Source organism: Hypanus sabinus, chromosome 2 (assembly GCF_030144855.1).
Source record: "Hypanus sabinus isolate sHypSab1 chromosome 2, sHypSab1.hap1, whole genome shotgun sequence".
In the NCBI taxonomy this organism is placed as follows: domain Eukaryota; kingdom Metazoa; phylum Chordata; class Chondrichthyes; order Myliobatiformes; family Dasyatidae; genus Hypanus; species Hypanus sabinus.
This window is the reverse complement of record NC_082707.1, coordinates 146,675,970-146,696,692: the sequence shown is the minus strand read 5'-3', so window position 1 is coordinate 146,696,692 and position 20,723 is coordinate 146,675,970. Positions and strand designations below refer to the sequence as shown.

At 40.3% G+C, this 20,723-nt stretch overlaps 1 protein-coding gene across 1 annotated transcript in view; it reads left to right on the top strand.

Moving 5' to 3' along the window:
* Positions 1 to 18,714, top strand: part of ttc6 (tetratricopeptide repeat domain 6) — a 283,236-nt gene extending 264,522 nt beyond the window's left edge. Inside the window, exons 31-32 of the mRNA XM_059956588.1 lie at positions 12,168 to 12,393; positions 18,012 to 18,714. Of these exons, the coding sequence (XP_059812571.1) occupies positions 12,168 to 12,393; positions 18,012 to 18,139 (354 nt within the window). The 3' untranslated portion in view covers positions 18,140 to 18,714. The remainder of the gene's footprint in view (positions 1 to 12,167; positions 12,394 to 18,011) is intronic.
* Positions 18,715 to 20,723: the final 2,009 nt, after the last annotated feature.

Here is a 20,723-nt window from a genome sequence, read left to right as displayed (position 1 = left end):
ATTATCACACAGCCAGATAAACAGATAGATTTCAGAGCAGATGCGCAGTTGAAGTGATAAGCATTAAAGAATGACACAAAGGGGTAAAGAGGCAAAGTTGTTTCAAGTAAATTACAGAGCCTGGAGGTGAGACACTAAAGGCAGAGTCACAAGTAGTTGTCTTACATCAAGGATCAACAAATAGTTTAAAAATTGTAAGAGTCAAAATGTAACCTTTGCTTTCCTTCACTTCTCCTTTCCAAACATGTCATAATAATAATGGGAAAAATTCTTCCCCTAACTTCATTTGTTCCAAGACCAACTCTGCCTAACTTTGTAACTAAAATCCTTTATTCCAAGATTAATTCTTGTAAATATCTGCATTCTGTTAAGGACATTGATATTTGCCAAGGTACCATTGGCAAATACTCTCTCAGAATGTCTGTACCTTCAAAGACCTTAAATAATAGTTCTCTCTTTCCTGGTATACTGTTTACTGTCATTAATTTACATTGCCTCTTAGATATTTGCAAATATTTTTGAGGATGATTGGACAGGAATAGATAGTGATGGAAATGGTGAACTTGTCAGAGAGGCTTGAAAACAAGTATAATAATTTTATAACTGAGCAGTTCATTAACAGGAAGCCAAGATAGAGGAGAAGACACTGGGTGATAGGTGAATAGGACTTTGTTCCAGCTAGGATAAAGGCTGGTGAGTTGTGGATGAGCTTAAGTTTATGGAGGAAGAGAAAACAGCCTGGAATACTTTTAAATAATTAAGTTCAGAAATAACAACTGTTCCAGCAGCAGCTAAGATGAGGCAAAGTGGAATCTGGCAATTTCCAGGTGAAAATTGGTATCACAATGACCTTGCATCTGTACCCCATGCAAATAGTCAAGATCACTTTCAGAACAGTTGCCAGACTGAGGGAAGTTATTGGCAATAAAAGAATTGAATTGGTGGAACAAGCTTTTTAGCTAAAAAGAAAATTGATACTATTTCAGTACTGAATGAACAAGTAGTTGTCTAACTATATGGAGTAATTGCAGGGTTCAAGGCAAATGATGAAGGGAAGCTGAGTGTTATAGGTGGCCTTGAAATTAGAAATGCTTTTGACCTATAATCAGTCTAAATTTCAGATATGACAAAAAAATAATTCGAGCTATCTCTATTCATGGGCATACAAGTTGCAACAATGTTCCACCTATTTCCTCAGTAGAAAGTTTAGTTTATTCATTGACAATGCAAAATAGAAGGACATACTGAGGTATGCAGTATTGGAAACTGGAACAACAATGAAACAGTTAAGTTGTCTAATGTACATTTTGCTCCATTACTTCACCAGCTAATTGGCTAAACAGAAAATTTATCTCCCCACACCATCCCTATCTATTCATATCCCTGAACTAGTTATTGCCCTAGTTCTTCAGAAGGAATGCAAGATTATGCATTTCATTTTTAGCCCTACACAATTAAAACCATACGCATAAAATGTCAAATAAAACATGCTTAAATAGATGTTGTAGCGACTGCCTGAAAACAAACTAAAAGTCACTAAGAGGCTAAGTGAGGGAATATTGCACTATTTGACATGCTTCCAACTAACTGAATTCTAAATACGAACAGTCAACAAAAACCATGTGCTCCCTACTCACCCCGTCTATGCTGCCATGCAGTTCTACAGGTGACTATATTCATTTATTTCTACCACCACCCAACATTGCACACCCTTTGATAACTGCCGCCCAAACCCACATGACAAATTATACTCAAAAGTATTGCTTCCTCTGAAAGTTTTTGTAGTTATAATAGACAGCTTGAGGACGAACCAAGTATAATTTCAAACTACTTGTATCATGTAGGAATTTGGAGAAACTAGAAATTAACTTTAATTAGTCAACAAAAGCAAACATCAAATTCAGAGAGAGGGCATATAATAGAGCAAAAATCAATCGGAAGTTAGAAGATTGGGAAGCTTTTAAAAACCAACAAGAGGCAACTAAGAAGTCATTAAGAAGGTAAAGATGGAATACACAAGACCCGAAGACACAGGAGCAGAATTAGGCTATCTGGCTCATTGAGTCTATTCTGCCATTCAGTCATGGCTGATACTTTTTTTCTATCTCCTCCTCAACCCCAGTTCCTGGCCTTCACTCCGTAACCATTGATGCTATATCCAATCAGGAACCTACCAATCTCTGCCTTAAATACACCCAATGACCTGGTCTCCACAGCTACATGTGGCAACAAATGCCACAAATTCACCACCCTTTGGCTAAAGAAATTTCTTCACATCTGTTTTGAAAGGGCACCCCTCTATCCTGAGGCTGTGCCCTCTCTTACCATGGGAAACATCCTTTCCACATCTACTCTGTCTAGGCATTTCAACATTCGAAAGGTTTCACTGAGATCCCCCTCATCCTTCTGAATTTCAGTGAGTATAGACCCAGAGGAATACAAAAGTAAGCTAACCAATAATATTACAGAGGATACCAAAAGTTTCTTCAGACACATAAAGTATAAAAGCGAGGCGAGAGTGGATAAGACTGTTGGAAAATTATGCTGCAAAGGTAGTAATGTGGGACAACAAAATGGCAGATGAATTGAAGTATTTTGCATCAGTCTTCATTGTGGAAGACATTAGCAGTGTAGTAGAAGTTCCAGGTGTCAGGTAGCATGAAGTGTGTGAAGTTACCATAACTAGAGAGAAGGTTCTTGGGAAACAGAAAGGTCTGAGGGTAGATAAGTCACCTGGACCAGATGGTATACACTCCAGACTTCTGAAAGTGGTGGCTGAAGAGATTGTGGAGGCATGAGAAATGAACTTTCAAGAATAATTAGATTCTGGCATTGTACCTGATGACTGGAAAATTGCAAATGTCACTCCACTCTTCAAGAAATGAGAGGGGCAGCAGAAAGGAAACTATAGACCTGTTCGTTTGACATCAGTGGTTGGCAACATTGTTTATCAATTGTTAGGCATGAGGTTACAGAGTACCCGGAGGCACATGACAAGATAGGCCAAAGCCAGCTTGATTCCCTGAAAGGAAAATCTTGCCTGACTAACCTGTAATTTTTTGAGGAAATTACATGCAGGGTAGACAAAGGAGATAAAATGGATGTGATGTACTTGGATTTTCAGAAGGCCTTTGACAAAGTGCCACACATGAGGCTGCTTAGGTAAGATAAGAGCCCATGGAATTACAGGGAAGTTACTAGCATGTGGGGAGCATTGGCTGATCGGCAGAAAACAGAGAGTAGGAATAATTCTGATGGCCTATTCTGATGGCTGCCGGTTGCCAGTGGAGTTCCACAGGGGTTGGTGTTGGAACCGCTGCTTTTTACATCGTACGTCAATGAGTTGGACTATGGCATTAATGGATTTGTAGCTAAATTTGCCTATGATACAAAGATCGGTAGAGGATCAGGTAGCATTGTGGAAACAAAGAGCCTGCAGAGAGACTTAGATAATTTAGGGGAATGGGCAAAGAAGTGGTAAATGAAATACAATATTGGAAAGTGTACGGTTATGCACTTTGGTGGAAGATATAAAACGGGCAGACTTTTATTTAAATGGGAAGAGAATTCAAAATGCAGAGATTCAAAGGGACTTGGGAGGTCCTTGCACATGATACCCTAAAGGTTAACCTCCAGGTTGAGTCTGTGGTCAAGAAGGTGAATGCAATGTTGGCATTCACTTCTAGAGGAATAAAATATAAGAGCAAGGATATGATGTTGAGGCTCTATAAGGCACTCCTGAGACCACACTTGGAGTATTGTGTGCAGTTTTGGGCTCCTCATTTTAGAAAGGATATACTGACGTTGGAGAGGATTCAGAGAAGATTCATGAGAATGATTCCAGGAATGAAAGGGTTACTGTATGAGGAACCTCTGGCAGCTTTTGGGTTGTATTCCTTGGAGTTCAGGAGTATGGTTGGGGGGGGGGGGGGTAGATCTCGTAGAAACATTCCAAATGTTGAAAGGCCTGAACAGATTAGATATGGTAAAGTTATTTCCCATGGCAGGGGAGTACAAGACAAGAGGGCATGACTTTGGGATTGAAGGACATCCATTCAGAACAGAGAAGCGGAAAAATTACTTTAGTCAGAGGGTGGTAAATCTGTGGAATTTGTTGCCATAAGCAGCTGTGGAAGCCAAGTCACTGGGTGTATTTAAGGCAGAGATAGGTTCTTGATTAGCCAGGGCATCAAAAATATGGGGAGAAGGCTGAGGAGTGGGGATGACTGGAAAAATTGGATCAGCACATGATTGAATGGCGGAACAGACTCGATGGGCCTATATCTTATGGTTCAAATAAAGTTCATGAAAATGATTCCAGGATTGAATGAAAATGAATTCCAGGATTGGTTCTAGACCTGTATGCACCAGAATTCAGAAGGATGAGGGGTAACCCATTGAAACCTATCGAATGGTGAAAGGCCTTGATAGAGTGGATGTGGAGAGGATGTTTCCATTGAGGGAACATCCTCAGAAGAGAGGGATATCCTTTTAGAATGATGAGGAGGAATTTCTTTAGCCAGAGTGTGAAGAATCTGTGGAATTCTTTGCCACAGGCAGCTATGGAGGCCAAGTCCTTATGTATATTTAAGGAAGAGGGTGATAGATTCTTGATTGGTCAGGGCATGAAGGGATATGGGAGGAATCCAGTATTTTTAAGCACAACCTGGACAACACGTGGTTATGCCCACCATGTTCCATCTCTTGATCTACACTCCTCAGAAAGATGTCTGAGATATCGAGATTCTTTGCTGCTATAACAGGATGCTTAGATTCTTCAGGCATAGCTGATCTACTAAGTTGTCTAACAACTCTCAAGATACCACCTTCAAGTACTGAATTGAGCTTGAAAATATGGCTGTTCTTTTTCACACTTTCTCCCTTTTGCAAACTTGAGAATTCATCTGGAAATCTCTTTCTTTGGCAAAACCCAGTGATCTCCATTTCCACCTCTCTGAGCTCCTCCACTGAAAGACTGCCTCAGCCAATCTGACCTTTGGCTCTTTCCATCTCTCTCTCTGCACCCCCCCCCCCAAGAATGCCTTTGTTTTTCATACAAAGACTGAGCAAGTGTGATGTTCTATTGCTTCCTCTTCTGACTAAGAAACAAGAGCAGGTTCTTAAATTTAAGAATTTAGGCCACTGTCTTCTTCAACATGTCCAAGACAAGAAGTGAAGGTTTATATATGTTATTGCATCCACCTCTTCTTCAGTCTGCACAACACTCATTGTAACAGTCCTCTTGACTTCCAGATCATCTCCAGAACAATAAGAAATATTCCCTTTTAAGCTGAAGAAGATAATAAGGCCCTGTTACCCATGTCTTATTCTTCAGGAATGTTTCTACCTTCAACCCTCTAAAGGTCTCCTTGGCCAGATTACTTGAAGTATTTACATACCTTCATTGAGAATCCTGTAAGATCTTAAGAATTTTTGAAACCTTGTTTGCAACAAATGTTCAGAACCTAGAAGTTTTTTTCTAAATATACTTAAGTATAGAAGTAATATCAGTCCAAAAAGCTGAATAATGAAGCTGTATGTGCAACTCCTTCCACCACAATGAGTTCACTTTGTGAGTCCAAAACCAGCCTTAGCACAGATGAATACGAGGTTGTGATAGTGAGACACCACTTCTTCCCTGGAGGACATTGACACAAGGCAATTATAACATAGAAGCAATGCAAAACCTAATCGAATGTCTCTCAGCTTAACTGTTCTTTCTTTGTCTTCTGCATATTTTCTGGGGACAGAGTTGGTACAGCTTGGTGATGACATTGATCCAAACACATATGCCACTATCTAAAGTCCACCATATCTTGGGTGAGGTCACCGTCAGCCCACCTGAGAAACCTCAACAGATCTTCATCTTCCATTAGTACTTTAACCGGATGAAACATTGATTCAATATCTGCCATAATCATCCCGGCTCTTTTCTGAATCTGGTCATGACTCTAATCAGTGAGCTAGTAAGATCTGGTCCCTGTAAGAGCTGTACATAAAGTGATTTTTTTCAAGAAGTTGCTTCATAGTCCTACTCAATACGAAGTTTCCATTTTCTGGGGTGGTAAACACCATGGTGATGATACATTCGACTTTTTCATTACTGTTCCAAATTCTCCACAGGCACTCTTTTGGCATATCCTTTAAAGATGTCATCCTTCATGAAAGCTGTATGGTCAGTGTGAAATGGCAAATCCCTCTTAAACCTCTTCCTTAGATTTAAAGCACACTGCTCTGCCATGTTCCTATTATTTGATATGTGTTTCACTGCTAATGTAATGGTCCTTCTGTAGCAGCAGTGTTTGGGTAATGCTTAGAGATAACATATGCTTTGAAATGTGAGCCATTCGATCACAGTAGTGGGTTCTTTGTGTTGAGCCAGGGACACTGGGGTGAGGTGGGGTCCTGTGTGCGGCAGGAGAAGAAGAGAAAAAATGCTGGAGAGAACCGGTCATAGGATTTGATGCGGCGCAGGACTGTGATCTGAAGGAGCCAAGGAAACCAGCAGGGTTTCACATGTCAACTTCCTTCTTTCTGAAAGGCAAACTAATCTGGTAATGACCATCAACCAGTTTTGCAGAATTTGCAACCAACTCCATGAACTTGTGGTCTTCTCTGAGCCAGTTTGTTCATCTTGACTGCATTCAGGGAAGTTTGCCTGGAACTGCTGCTGCCAAAGCTCAACCAAGTTCAAAACTGAGATCCTCTTAACTGTCAGCTCTGGCTGTGCATAGTCTCTTCTATCACTATTGTCTCCTTTCAGTGATCCATTCACAGTCCAACTCAAGATTGTTTGAATTGTGTAGTGGCCATGATTAACACCGCAAATCATTGGCAATGGCTCAAATGCTTCAAGCACATTTGTTCCTGTCAGCAGCTCAATTTCTGAATCAATCTCTGGCAAATGAACATATTTCAAGTGAGACCATCCCTGGAGATTCCTCTATTGCAGAATATTCATACTTTGGACAGGCATACATACTTTGTGTACAGATGCAAGCTAGTTCACAATAATTTTCACCATCTAAGCTAACCACTTCCAATCCTGAAAGAATGTAGCTACTCAACCTTTTCTTGACCCATGGTACATAAGAAAATGCATGTCCTTTTTCCGTGCAGAAAACTGCTATAATCCCTTGATCTAAGAAAGCACGAGTAACCACTGTTATTACCCTTCTTCAACTTCACTTGTACTGGAACTATGGGAAGTTTACAATCATGATTGCCAGTCTTGTAAGGCCACTGGATCCCAGCACACTGCCCTCTGCTGTGTCTGATTCTGCTCCCCTTTCCTTTGAGTGGATGTGATGTAGGCTGGAATGTTTTAAACTGCATACCTTGCATGAAAGACGCATCCTGCAACCTTTGCTGATGTGTCATAGAGAGGTGCAGCAGAGAAACAGACCCTTCGGCCCATCTAGTCAATGCCAAAAGCATTTAAGCTGTCTACTCCCATCGACCCGCACCGGGACCATAATCCTCCATACTCCTACTATCGATATACTTCTCTTAAACATTGAAATCAAGCTTGCGGGCACCACTTGTGCTGGAAGCTTATTCCACACTCTCATGACTCTCTGAGTAAAGCAGTTTCTCCTCATGTTCCTCTCAGTTTCTTTATAACAGTCAACATATTGGCAGGCATGCGCAGCTCACACATGTACTACTCTTCTTCCATGGCATTGCAACAATCTCCAAGAAAAGGACTCATCCTGAAGAGCTTTCATGTCCTCAGATTTGATGGATACCCTTGAAAAAGCCTTTCCCATGTAAACAGATGCAATTTTGTGTTTAATACCAAAATGCTTCTGCAGTAGAGCCTTAGTGTTGACATATCCTCTCTTCGGGTTAACATGCTGGTAACTTCTAACAAGTTCCCTAGGGTGATTCTTAGTATACTAAGGGATCACTCTAGGAAATAGAGACAGTCACTATGGCTGTTAGTCTTGCATTCAAAACTGTTTTCAAAGCTCTTCCTGCAATGGATCACCGAAGATCTATCTCTCTCTTTCAGGCAAAGATTAAAGGTATTGTGCCAATAAGGTTGTTGTTTCTTTTTGCTTCCTCATATCAAAAATTCTGTTTCAGTCTCTATTGTTTGAAACAAGAGTGTTTCCATTCTGTAAGTGAATGTCCCCATTGAGCTGCTGGACATGACATAGGTTCAGGGTGCCTCAATAATGGAGGCAGAGAGTAAACACACAGAATTACCTCTTCGGGGGGGGGGGGGTTTGCTCATGTTTCTCAGTCACTTGAGGAGCAAATAAATCAGCATTGACATTGAGTTTTTGTTTTCCTTTGTGCCTTTTCAATATAGGAATCCATGCCATTGAACTGTCCTAATTGTAGCACTTTCAGCACTCGCCACACTTGAAGCACTTAGCACATTAACTTTAGCCATATGTGTAGAAATTTCTTCCTCCAACTTCAGTTGTTCCTTCTTTTTGCATAGCTGTTCCTCTTGTTCTTCCGGCACATGTTTGTCCTCCAACTTAACCTGTTCCTTCCTTTTCCATAGCTGTTCCTCTTGCTCTTCCAGTGAATGTTTGTCCTTCAATAATCGTTGACATGCCATTAACACAGCTAAATCAGCCTCTACTTTAATGTGTTCAGAGGAGGTAGTTGATACAGACGATGTTCTTCCTGTAGCAAAGCTCTGTAAGCTAGTTCTTCTGCTTTCAACATTTGACACTGTCACTTTGATTACATCATCTTGTATGCCATCTGTTATATCCAGAGTCATAACTTAAGAAACATCATCTATTGGAAGGTAAGGCATGTCTTCATTTAGTGCAGCAGCATCAGATTGAACATAGTCATCAATGTGAAATGTTTGAACCAACCATTGTTTCATATCCTCTTTGAATGTTCTGCTGTGTTTATTAATGCTTGTTAAACTATTCATTTTGTTTTCCCTGTTCATCTTTGGGAAGTAAAGGAATCACTGTGATGTAGGTTAGTGGCAGCTTCATAAAGGTTAATCAAATTTTCAAAATGAGTTTGCACCTGTGAGATATTTTCTGTATTTTTCATAAGATCCTTAATTAATAGTATTAAATCTTCAATTTTGTTCACCTTTGTTTCACATTCCTTTTGAAGGCGTTCAATTTATTCACCAAAGCTTTGGTTGTGAGTTTAACTTCTCCTTTGCCAGCCTCCATTTGGGAGCCACTAACATCAGTCCCATCTTTTGATCCACTCATGTTGCTTTCTTCATATTGCGCAATGCGCAATTCACAGCATATTTGCAAAATGCACTGGTGGTATTCGATTCAATCAACACAGGCAACAAGCAAACTATTTGCTCATCCACAGCACACCAATCAAACCAAACAGAAAGCTTTCAATTCAACTGTTAGCAACCAGGACAATACTTCAGCACTCACGAATTTTGCAAACTGCACAACGAACCAGAGTTTTGAGCTCTTCAATAAGACAGATCGACAAACCATCAGGCTGACACTACCTGATCGAGCAACTGACCATTCAAACTGTGTTCAATCCGCAAATATTCAGCACGAATCAACACAAGGCCATAGGCAGGCTTACCGCTTCAGCTGCTCACATTGCCGACGTGCCTTCTCAGTGTTGTGATGGTAGTTGTCACGGATAGCTAGCTGGCCTTTCTTTGCATTCCTTATTCGCCAGCAGGTCTGAGCAATCCTCTTCATTCAGAATGTGAAACATTATGCGAAGTGGTTTGTGCTGATGGCTTTGCCATAAACTGCTGTTTGTTTGGTATATAAAAAAATTTGTTGACAAAATGTAGCGACTACTTGAAAACAAAATAAGAGTCACTTAGAAGCTAAGAGAGGGAGTATCACAGTGTATTATGCGCTTCCAACTAACAATTCCAAGTCAATAAAATACCTTTAATCCTTTATTACAAACCAGCAATAAAATCATTTGGCTCTTCTGTATTTCATTTTTAACAAACATAAACGAGATGCGTGTAATTGAATCAAATTCAAACCAGGAAAAGTTGTCAAAGACGAACAGTCAACAAAACATATGTGCATCCTATTTAACTCTACTCTATGCTGCCATGCAGGTCAACAGTTGATGATATTCATTTATTTCTACTGCCACCCAATGCTGCACTGCCCAGTGACTGTTAGCCAAACCCTTGTGACACAAATACAACACAGGCAGACAATAAGTAGATACATGGCTCCTACAGATATGCATTGGGAAATATTACAGATGATTTTATGAATACAGTGTTCCATTTAATGTTTGGTGTATTTTATGAAAAGAATGGGACATATCACAAACAGCTTTGTCCTTTGACAAAGAAATACACTGTTTTAGTGATTACTTATGGATATGTTCTAGGTCTTGATTAATAATATGCTTTGGGTAAATTGGTTCATTATTGTCACATTTACCGAGGTACAATAAAAAGTTTAGTTTTGCATACCATCCATAAATCATTTCAGTACAATAATGCATTGAGGTAGTTAGAAGTGCAGCACAGAATAAGCCCTTTGAGCCATACCACCCAGCAATCCCTAATGTATCCAATTTCCAATGACCAATTACCTGCTAAACTGTACGACTTTGGACTGTGGAAGGAAAGCGGTGGCCTAGAGAAAACCCACACATTCCACAGGAAGGAAGTATAGACTCTTTACAGGTGACATTGAAATTGAACTCCAATGCCGTGAGCTGTAATAATGTCGAACTAACTGCTACGCCACTGTAGCACACATAGTAATATGAAGGAAGACGACAGAATGTAGAAACATGTGTTACAAGTACAGAGAAAGTGCAGTGGAGGTAGAGAATAAGATGCAAGGCCAAAATAGTCATGAGGTCAAAAATCCATCTTTTTGTATTAGGGACTGTTCAACAATCTTATAACAGCAGTGCAGAAGCTCTCCTTGAGGTGGTACATACTTTCAGGGTTTTATACCTTCTGCCCATTGGGATGAGGGAGAGAGAATGTCTAGGGTGAGGAGGGTCTTTGATTATGTTGGCTGCCTTACTGAGGCACCATGAAGTGTAGACAAGTGTGCATGGAGGGGAGACTGGTTTCTGCGATATGCTAAGCAGTGTGCACAACTCTCTGAAGTTTCTTGCAGTTGCCATACCAAACTGCTGTTCATCCTGATAGATGCTTTCTACAGTGGATTGATAAAATTGGTAAGGTGTTGACAAGTACATGTTGAATTGCTTCAGCCTCCTGGAGTAGTAGAGGTGTTAGTGAGCTTTCTTGGCCAAGGCATCTATGTAGTTGGACAGGCTATAGGTGATATTCATCTTAGGAACTTGAGCTTTCAACCCCTTCAGCCTCAGCACCATTGATATATACAGGAGCATGTACACCACACTGCCCTTCCTGAAGTTAATGACCAGCTCTTTTGTTTACCTGACATTCAGGGAAAGGCCACAATACTACACTCTTAGATTTGATCACTGTGGTTGTGTCATCTGCAAACTTTAAAGGGAATTAGAATGGAATCTGGCTGGAGTCATAAGTGTATAGGCAATAGAGTTGGAGGTTGAGGAGAGAGCCTTGTGGGGCAACAGTGTTGAAGATAATCATGACAGAGGTGATCCTGCCTATCCTTAATGATTACAGTCTATTGGTCAGGAATTCAAGGATCCAGTTGCAAAGGGAGGTGCTAAGTACCAAATCTGAGTTTGGAGATGAGTTTTCTTGGAATTATAGTAATGAAGACAGAGCTGTGGTCAACTAACAGAGTCCAACTTACATGCTTTGGAGATGTAGGGCCAGAGGAATCTGCCATGGACCTGTTTCAGCTGTAAGCAATTTCCAGTGGACTAAGATTATTTGAGAAGCTGAAGATATGTGCCATGACCAGCCTCTCAAAGGTCTTCTTGTTGGTGAATATCACAGCCGTTGGATAGTAGTTATTTGGGAATGTTACATTATTTTTCTTAGATACTGGGATGACAGTAGTTTTCTTAAATTAGGTGGTAACCTCAGATTGAAGTAGGAGAACTTAAAAATATCTGCATTTACCTCCACAGGCTGATCTGTATAGGATCTAAGAACATGGCTGGGTACACCATCCAGGCCAGATGTTTTCTGTGGGTTCACTCTGTATGAGGAAGCACTGGATAGAATTACCCAAGCTGCGCTAAGTAGAAGGATTTCCAGCGTAACAACTTTTAATTATCTCAACAAAATTACTTTGCAGGCCCATAACCACTACACTAGGGCAATTGATCTGCAACCTGGAGACGAATCTGCTTTGCTGAATCGAGCAATTTGCCGTGTTATGCTTAGGCATGTCAAAGAGGCACTGGAGGACTTTGAACAAGCTATTAACCTTAGTCCTTACTCAGCTCACATATACTTTAACAGAGCAAACCTATATGCCACGCTAAAGCAGTACCAGGAAGCTGAAAAAGATTATTCACAAGGTAAGATAAAGCATATACGTTCTTTATATGTATTTTGTAGAGTAATAAGTGCAGTAAGATCCAATGAAAAATTCTCATAAATTTTCCCTGCATAGCTATAATCAATTAAAAAGCTGAAATTAACACTGCATTCTACTGTGTCACGTGCAGATGATCAACCATACAATAGCAAAACCAAAAATAAGAATACACTATTTTAAGAGTTTCCATGGCCATTCAAATGCCTCAGTGTTTTGTCCCTCTTTGCCCGCACCTCAGTGAGTTCTGCATTTTCCATGATGCTGTACTCTTCCTCTGTCACCTTTGTCTCTGACTGAGCCCACTTCTTTGGCAAGAGTTCCCCACCCTACAGCAATGACCCTTTCTCCCATCTCCAACTCTCTTCCTCTTGTTAAGAACTTAAGAACATGAGAAATGGAAGCAGGAGTAGGTCATCGAGGACCTCGTACTACATGCTGGAGAACTCAGCAGGTCAGCCAGCATCTGTGGAAACGAGCAGTCAACGTTTCGGGCCGAGACCCTTCATCAGGACTGAAGAGGGAGGGGGCAGGGGCCCTATAAAGAAGGTGGGGGGAGGGTGGGAAGGAGAAGGCTGGTGGGTGTCAGGTTAAAAATCATAGGAAAGATCAAGGGGTGGGGGAGGGGAAGCAGGGAAGGGATAGGCAGGAAAGGTGAAGGAGGAATCTAAGGTGAAAGCATTGTGTAGTAGAAGGTGGCAGAATCATGAGAGGTGATAGGCAGCTGGAGGAGGAGGCAGACTGAAACTGGGATGGGTAAAGGGAGAGGAAGGGAATTCCCAGAAGATGGAGAATTCGATGTTCATGCCAAGGGGCTGGAGACTACCCAGATGGTATATGAGGTGTTGCTCCTCCAACCTGAGTTTGGCCTCATCATGGCAGTAGAAGAGGCCATGTATGGACATATCCGAATGGGAATGTGAAGCAGAGTTGAAGTGGGTGGCAACCGGGAGATCCTGTTTGTTGTGATGGACGGAGCAGAGATGCTCGACGAAGCGGTCCCCCAATCTGTGTTGGGTCTCACCGATGTAAAGGAGACTGCACCAGGAGCACCGGATGCAATAGATGAACCCAAGAGATTCACAAGTGAAGTGTTGCCTCACCTGGAAGGACTGTTTAGGGCCCTGAATGGTGGTAAGAGAGGAGGTGTAGGGACAGGTGTAGCATTTACGCTTGCAGGGATAAGTGCCAGTTGGGAGATCTGTGGGGAGGGACATGTGGACCAGGCAGTCGCGGAGGGAATGATCCCTGCGGAAAGCGGAGAGGGGTAGGGGGGAAAGATGTGCTGAGTGGTGGGGTCCTGTTGAAGGTGACGGAAGTTGAGGAGGATAATATGCTGGATCCTTGTCCTCACCTACTACCCCACCAGCCTCCAGATCTTCTCTTCTGTGTCACAGCACCAGACTCAGTGCCAGAGATATGGTTGTTGCAGCTCTCCCCGGTAGGTTTTCCCCCCACCCAATGGTATCCAAAGTTGTATACTTGTTGACGGGAACAGCCACAGGGGTACCCTGCAATAGCTGCTCATTTCCCTTCCTTCTATTGACAGACACCCAGTTACCTGCATCCTGCAACCAAGAGGAACCTGCTGCAGAGAGGAACCTCTCTGTAGCTCCTGTCTATCACATCCTCATTCTTCGGTATGAGCTAAAGGTCATTGAACTGCAGCACCAGTTCCTTAATAGGTTCTCTGAGGAGCAATATATCAGTGTACCTGGAGTAGATGTGGTTATCTGGAAGAGGTTGGTCTCCCAGAGTTCCCACATTTCACACACAGAAAAAAAAACACTGCCCCAGGAGCCATTCCCATTGCGCTCACTGTGCTCTAATGATGAGGAATGAAGAATAAAGTAGAAAAAAAGAAAATTACCAGATACTTACCTCACCAAAACCTGATCTTGCCTAAACCTGATGAACTAAGGCTACTCTAACACTGGCCCACTCACAACAATGGCTGCTCTGCTTGCACTTCCCTTTTTTTTTTGCCCTCTAATGAATCACACTCAGTGATTAGTCACAGTCCAACTCTGAAACATTGTTGTAAAGCACTGACTTTTAATCTTGAGTGTAAACTTAAATGAAAAAGTAGTTTTCTTCATGTACTTCCACTCAGTTTTGGGGCGCAGTTCAACTCCTAACGTCGCAGTCTCCTTCCTGATTCCACATCAGTTTCTATTCTATTTGTTTGAGAACGATCTTGGTGTGAAAACAAGAGACTAAATCTCATCCATGTCTTTCAGCTAGATGTTCATCTTTCTGATTGGCTATCCCCAAGATAATCTGTTCATAGCTGAAGTAATAAACCCAAGGTTACCACACATTTTAAAATTCAGTCATACTCCACATGTATATTAGTAGGCCCCTTCCGTTTCCCAATTCTTCTTCATGTTATGGATCCCATTGTGGAATATGACTGAATCTTCTCCATCCCTTCCCAAATTCTTCTGTACCTTGGAGGTATTGCAAGTCATCTTATCTGACCTACTAATTATTGAATCCCATATTGCTACAACTTTGGAAGAAGTCAAAGTTGCATAAAATTCTTTATATTCTTTTGCAACAATAATTTTACAGTGTAAGCTAAGAGGAACACCATGGAATACACAGAAAAGCTCTCCCGTTAATGGAATAATCTCTTCAATGTTGGGGCCTGGACCCTGTGCTTCTACCAATCTTTGCATGAATATAGCATAGAAAGAGCAGCCGGTAGTGATACTGGCAGAAATAGACAATAGACAATAGGTGCAGAAGTAGACCATTCGGCCCTTCGAGCCTGCACTGCCATTTTGAGATCATGGCTGATCAATTACTATCAATAACTGGTTCCTGCCTTGTCCCCATATCCCTTGATTCCCCTATCCATAAGATAGCTCCTGCTTGAAAGCATCCAGAGAATTGGCCTCCACTACCTTCCTAAGCAGTGCATTCCAGACCCCCACAACTCTCTGGGAGACGAAGTTTTTCCTTAACTCTGTCCTAAATGACCTACCCCTTATTCTCAAACCATGCCCTCTGGTACTGGACTCTCCCAGCATCTGGAACATATTTCCTGCCTTTATCTTGTCCAATCCCTTAATAATCTTATATGTTTCAATCAGATCCCCTCTCAATCTCCTTAATTCCAGTGTGTACAAGCCCAGTCTCTCTAACCTTTCTGCGTAAGACAGTCCAGACATCCCAGGAATTAACCTCATGAATCTACACTGCACTTCCTCTACAGCCAGGATGTCCTTCCTTAACCCTGGGGACCAAAACTGTACACAATACTCCAGGTGTGGTCTCACCAGGGCTTTGTACAAATGCAAGAGGATTTCCTTGCTCTTGTATTCAATTCCCTTTGTAATAAAGGCCAACATTCCATTAGCCTTCTTCACTGCCTGCTGCACTTGCTCATTCACCTTCAGTGACTGATGAACAAGGACTCTGAGATCTCTTTATATTTCTTCCTTACCCAACTCTACACCGTTCAGATAATAATCTGCCTTCCTGTTCTTACTCCCAGTGGATAACCTCTCACTTATTCACATTAAACGTCATTTGCCAAGTATCTGCCCACTCACCCAGCCTATCCAAGTCACCCTGAATTCTCCTAACATCCTCATCATGTCACACTGCCACCCAGCTTAGTATCATCAGAAAATTTGCTGATGTTATTTTTTTATACCTTCATCCAAATCGTTAACGTAAATGGTAAACAGCTGTGGTCCCAATACTGAGCCCTGTGGCACCCCACTAGTCACCAACTGCCATTCTGAGAAACACCCATTCACCGCTACCCTTTGCTTTCTATCTGCCAACCAGTTTTCTATCCATGTCAATGCCTTCCCCCCGATGCCCTGAGCTTAGATTTTACCCACCAATCTTCTATGTGGGACCTTATCAAATGCCTTCTGAAAATCAAGGTACACTACATCCACTGGATCTCCCCCGTCTAACTTCCTGGTTACATCCTCGAAAAACTCCAACCCTTGGTAAATCCATGCTGGCTTGTTCCAATCCTATCACTGCTATCTAGATATGCCACTATTTCATCCTTAATAATGGACTCTAGCATCTTTCCCACCACCGATGTCAGGCTGACAGGTCGATAGTTCAACGTTTTCTCCCTCCCTCCTTTTTTAAAAAGTAGGCTAACATCAGCCATTCTCCAATCCTCAGGAATGAAGTACAGACATCCAGACAAGGGCAATGAATTTGTGGTCAATCCTCCTGGGTGAGAATTATCCATCTCTTACACCATCTGGTTTTGTGTCCAGGTTGTGGGAGATTTGGTCCTTCACAATGCCAGTCAGCAATACATTAGCATATTATATTAAAATATTATAACCTTTTGAACACAACCAAAAATGAGCAAAGAGTTCACCATTTTTCCTTAAAGGTAGGTGTATAAGGATTTAGGAAACAACATGTTGATTAGAAGAAAGAACCTTTTCATAGCAGTGTCTATGAAAAAGAGTAATGTCGACAATTTGGGCTGAGACTTTACTGAAGGGTCTCAGCCCGAAATGTCGAGTGTACTCTTTTCCATAGATACTGTCTGGCCTGCTGAGTTCCTCCAGCATTTTGTGTGTGATTTTAATGTAGAATCTCATTTGTGTAATCCAGTACCAAATATATGGTTCAATTGATCTTTGAGAACTGTGCCATGTTTTGAAATTTCTTCTATCAACTCAAAGTGTGCACAAAATTATAAAATTGAAAAATTATGTTTACTATCAAAGAAAAACAGAATAGGTCATTAGCTTAATTTGTGTTACAAATTAGTTTGAGTTTAAAAAAGCAATTCTTTAGGATAATCCCAGATAAAGCAAAAGCAACTCAATATTACAATCCTCAAAATTATTTAGGCAGCATTATGACAATGTAATACTGCAATACAAATTAGATCAAACTCCAGCTCTTCATAAAGTCCAATTTATAGAATGAAACATACAACTAAAATTTTCACATCACATCTAGGAAAATGTAGAAAAATAAAATGAAACATTGAGGGAAACCCTTTTTAGTATTGTTTGGAATATCCTTATTTGGCATTTTCTGTTACTTTTCTGTTTTTTTAAAATATGGATGGTTCACTGGATTCCTACATTGTTATTTTCCTTTACTTTAAAGTGCAAACTTTTACCACTACATTGCAAGAATATTGTGTCCATAATGACAGACGAGAAAGCTCGTTGAACTCAACAATTGTTTTACTGTGATAAACACAAAACAAATTAGCCTCATGCAGACAGGAGAGGTGACCATCACACACTAGTTACAGTTAGGGTGACCCACATATACACAAGCGAATAACTGTATAACCCAAGCTATCATGTAACAATAAATGAATGAGAACTTCCCACCAGAATCCCACAAAAGCATTTTAACACAAGAACAATAAATAGTACTGGTCAGTAGAAATGCAGGGCAGGCTGTCAAGCAGGCCCCCCCCCCCACCAGAGCATCACAATATTAAATCATGTTTCCATTCTTAGTAATACTCCTAAAATAATTAAAATAATAATGAAGACAAATCTTTTCAACTTCAATTATTCTCAGAATGATTGCTAAAGTGGTATTGATTATATTTTAACATGCTTTTTAATCATACTTTTGCAGCACTACAACTAAAACCAGGTGATGCTCTATTTTACAAACTCCGTGCAGATGTCCGAGGCCATTTGGGTTTGATTGAACATGCTATTACTGATTACAAAATAGCTATAGGCATCCAAGAAGATAAGTAAACAGGGTGTCTTTTTTATGATTAGTACAAAGATACTTTATACTAAGTACTTACAAAAACAATGAATAAAAATGAATAAACTTTTTAACAGATTTCTTTTGAAGTGTACAAATGCTTTAGTTCTGATGACAGATTATAAATAAAATTAACATTATATAAGGCAACATCTGCTCTTAAGTATTTCACAGCAATGTTTGAAATTACGTTAATTGTTAGAAAGATTACATACTGTATGTCCTATTGTTAAAAAACAAATGTAAAATAATTTCTCTCATGTGGTTTCATTTTCTCACACGGATAGATACTCCTTGTGTTGCTAAATTGCTTATTTTCTTCCTTGATATGAACATAAATTATGACCAATAAAAAAATTAAGAATGAGTTTTGTGATGATGTAAGATGTAAGAAGTTCTTTAAATTAAAAAATAAAACTTCATTATGAAAATAAAGCTTCAATATTGAAGTTGTCAATATTTGTTGAATATTCATTTTGGTGTGTTCCTATATAAAATTTTGATAATATTTTGTTATCAAAACTCCAGATCTTCAAAGGACACAGTGAACAATATTGGCCGTTTTGATACAACAGTACTACTCATTAGGGATCTATCAGAATGTTAACTCAGTTTTGTTTGGAAGTTAGTTCCTGAAGGTTTTTTTGCTCATTTTTCATTATACTCTAGTTTGCCTTATGTATTTTGTAGATTATCTTTACTCTTGCTTTAAAATTGACTTATTTTTATTACTTCTTTCTGAACTCTATGATCTTAAACTGTAACTGAAATATATATCATCTGTTTAGACCCATGGCCTCAACCTTTCTCTGCACACATAATTATAAAAGAAAATCATACATTTTTCTCAGAAGCCATTATGGATCCAAATCTCATAACTGAATCCTTTAGTATCCTTATCCCATTTGTAAAATCCCTATTTTATTTAATACTTGAAATATTTCTGAACAGTTACATGATTGCACAATTGAATAGGGATCTACAGCATATTGTTAGCAGTACTGTTACATTAAACCTATTGCACTGTGACACTCACGAATACGTGACTTTCTGTGTAGAAAACGTGCAGTGCCAAGAAAAAGTATTCACCCCTTGAAGTTTTCATAGTTCATTGTTTTACAACATTGAATCACAGTGGATTTCTTTTTTTTCAATCTATTTATTGAGTTTTTCTAGACAAATACATAGAGGTCATAGTAGTACAAAGGGAGTGGGATTACCTTGTTGGCAATTAATACATGTGAGTAGAAACTATAGGTAACACCAATATAATTGACCTCCCAGACTCTTAATATAGACAATATACAAGGAAATAAAAAGATGGGAAAAAACCAAATTGAAAAACTAAAAACAAAGTGAACTAAACAAAACAGAACTAAAACTAAACAAAGCTGGGCTATTCTGTTATAACAGATAAAATCATTAATGTCATCAACTCCGCTCCTCTACTCAAATTAATAAATAATATAAAGGAATCAGAAAAGGTCAAATTACATTCTATGGAAGTATTAGATAAATGGCCTCCAAGTTTCTTCAAATTTAACCAAGGGATCAAAGGTACCACTTCTAATTTTTTCTAAGTTTAAACAGGATATGGTTTAGGAAAACCATTGAGAAGTAGTTGGAGGATTCATCTCTTTCCAATTCAATAAAATAGATCTTAGAGCTGTTACGAATGTACCACTGCTCTGAGGGGCTGAAGGGGCGGGAGCAGCCCCCTCCTTCCGGAGAATCGCAAGAGCATTATTAATTCGGGTCTCGGACCCAGGAAAATGAGAGACAATGTAACGGTTTTGGCCATTGCTCTGAGAGACACCTGTGCGAAGTGCATGACCCTGCTACGTGACAGCTACCACGGATATGGACACCCTCAGGCGATGTGGGGTGGGGATTGCATCACCCTACTTTGATGGACATCTACAACTCTGCAAGTCAAGATAAAAGGGGACTGCAGAAGGCGGTACCCCAGCGACGCACCAGAAGGACTCCATCGCTCAGCGTTCCCGTGATAGCTGGAAGCCATTCAAAAGCCACGTGTGCTCCGTAACTCCTTTGCATGGGGAGCGGGTGGCTGATGATACCGAGAAGGATTTCAAACTAATAACAGGAAAACAACGCTCCCCTGATTCAACGGAGTTGCTTCATCAAAGACCCAGGCAAGTTTTTCCGTTTCTCCTCAATCTCTCTAAAACACATGAAACCCAGCGATTCCCCAAAAAAGACTGAAGCCTGCAGACTTCTGAGTGACTTTTATATTTCCAATAGACAATATATTATCCCCTAGACAACAGTTGAGATTATTTCTTAATGATGATTATTGCTATACCGGCGCTTTAGATTGAGTTTTGCCGATGTATATGTTCTGAATGTTTGTATTAACCTTACTTTTGTGCCCCCCTTATGAATAAAAACATTCGAAAATAGTGCCAGCAGACTCCAACGGACCTCTCTATCTTTGCTGGTAAGTTATCCAGTTATGGGATACGTAACAACTTGGGTTTCTCGTCTCAGGATTTGACACCAAATTGGGAGGCCAGTGAATCGGGCTTGTAAGTCCAAAACTTGAATCTG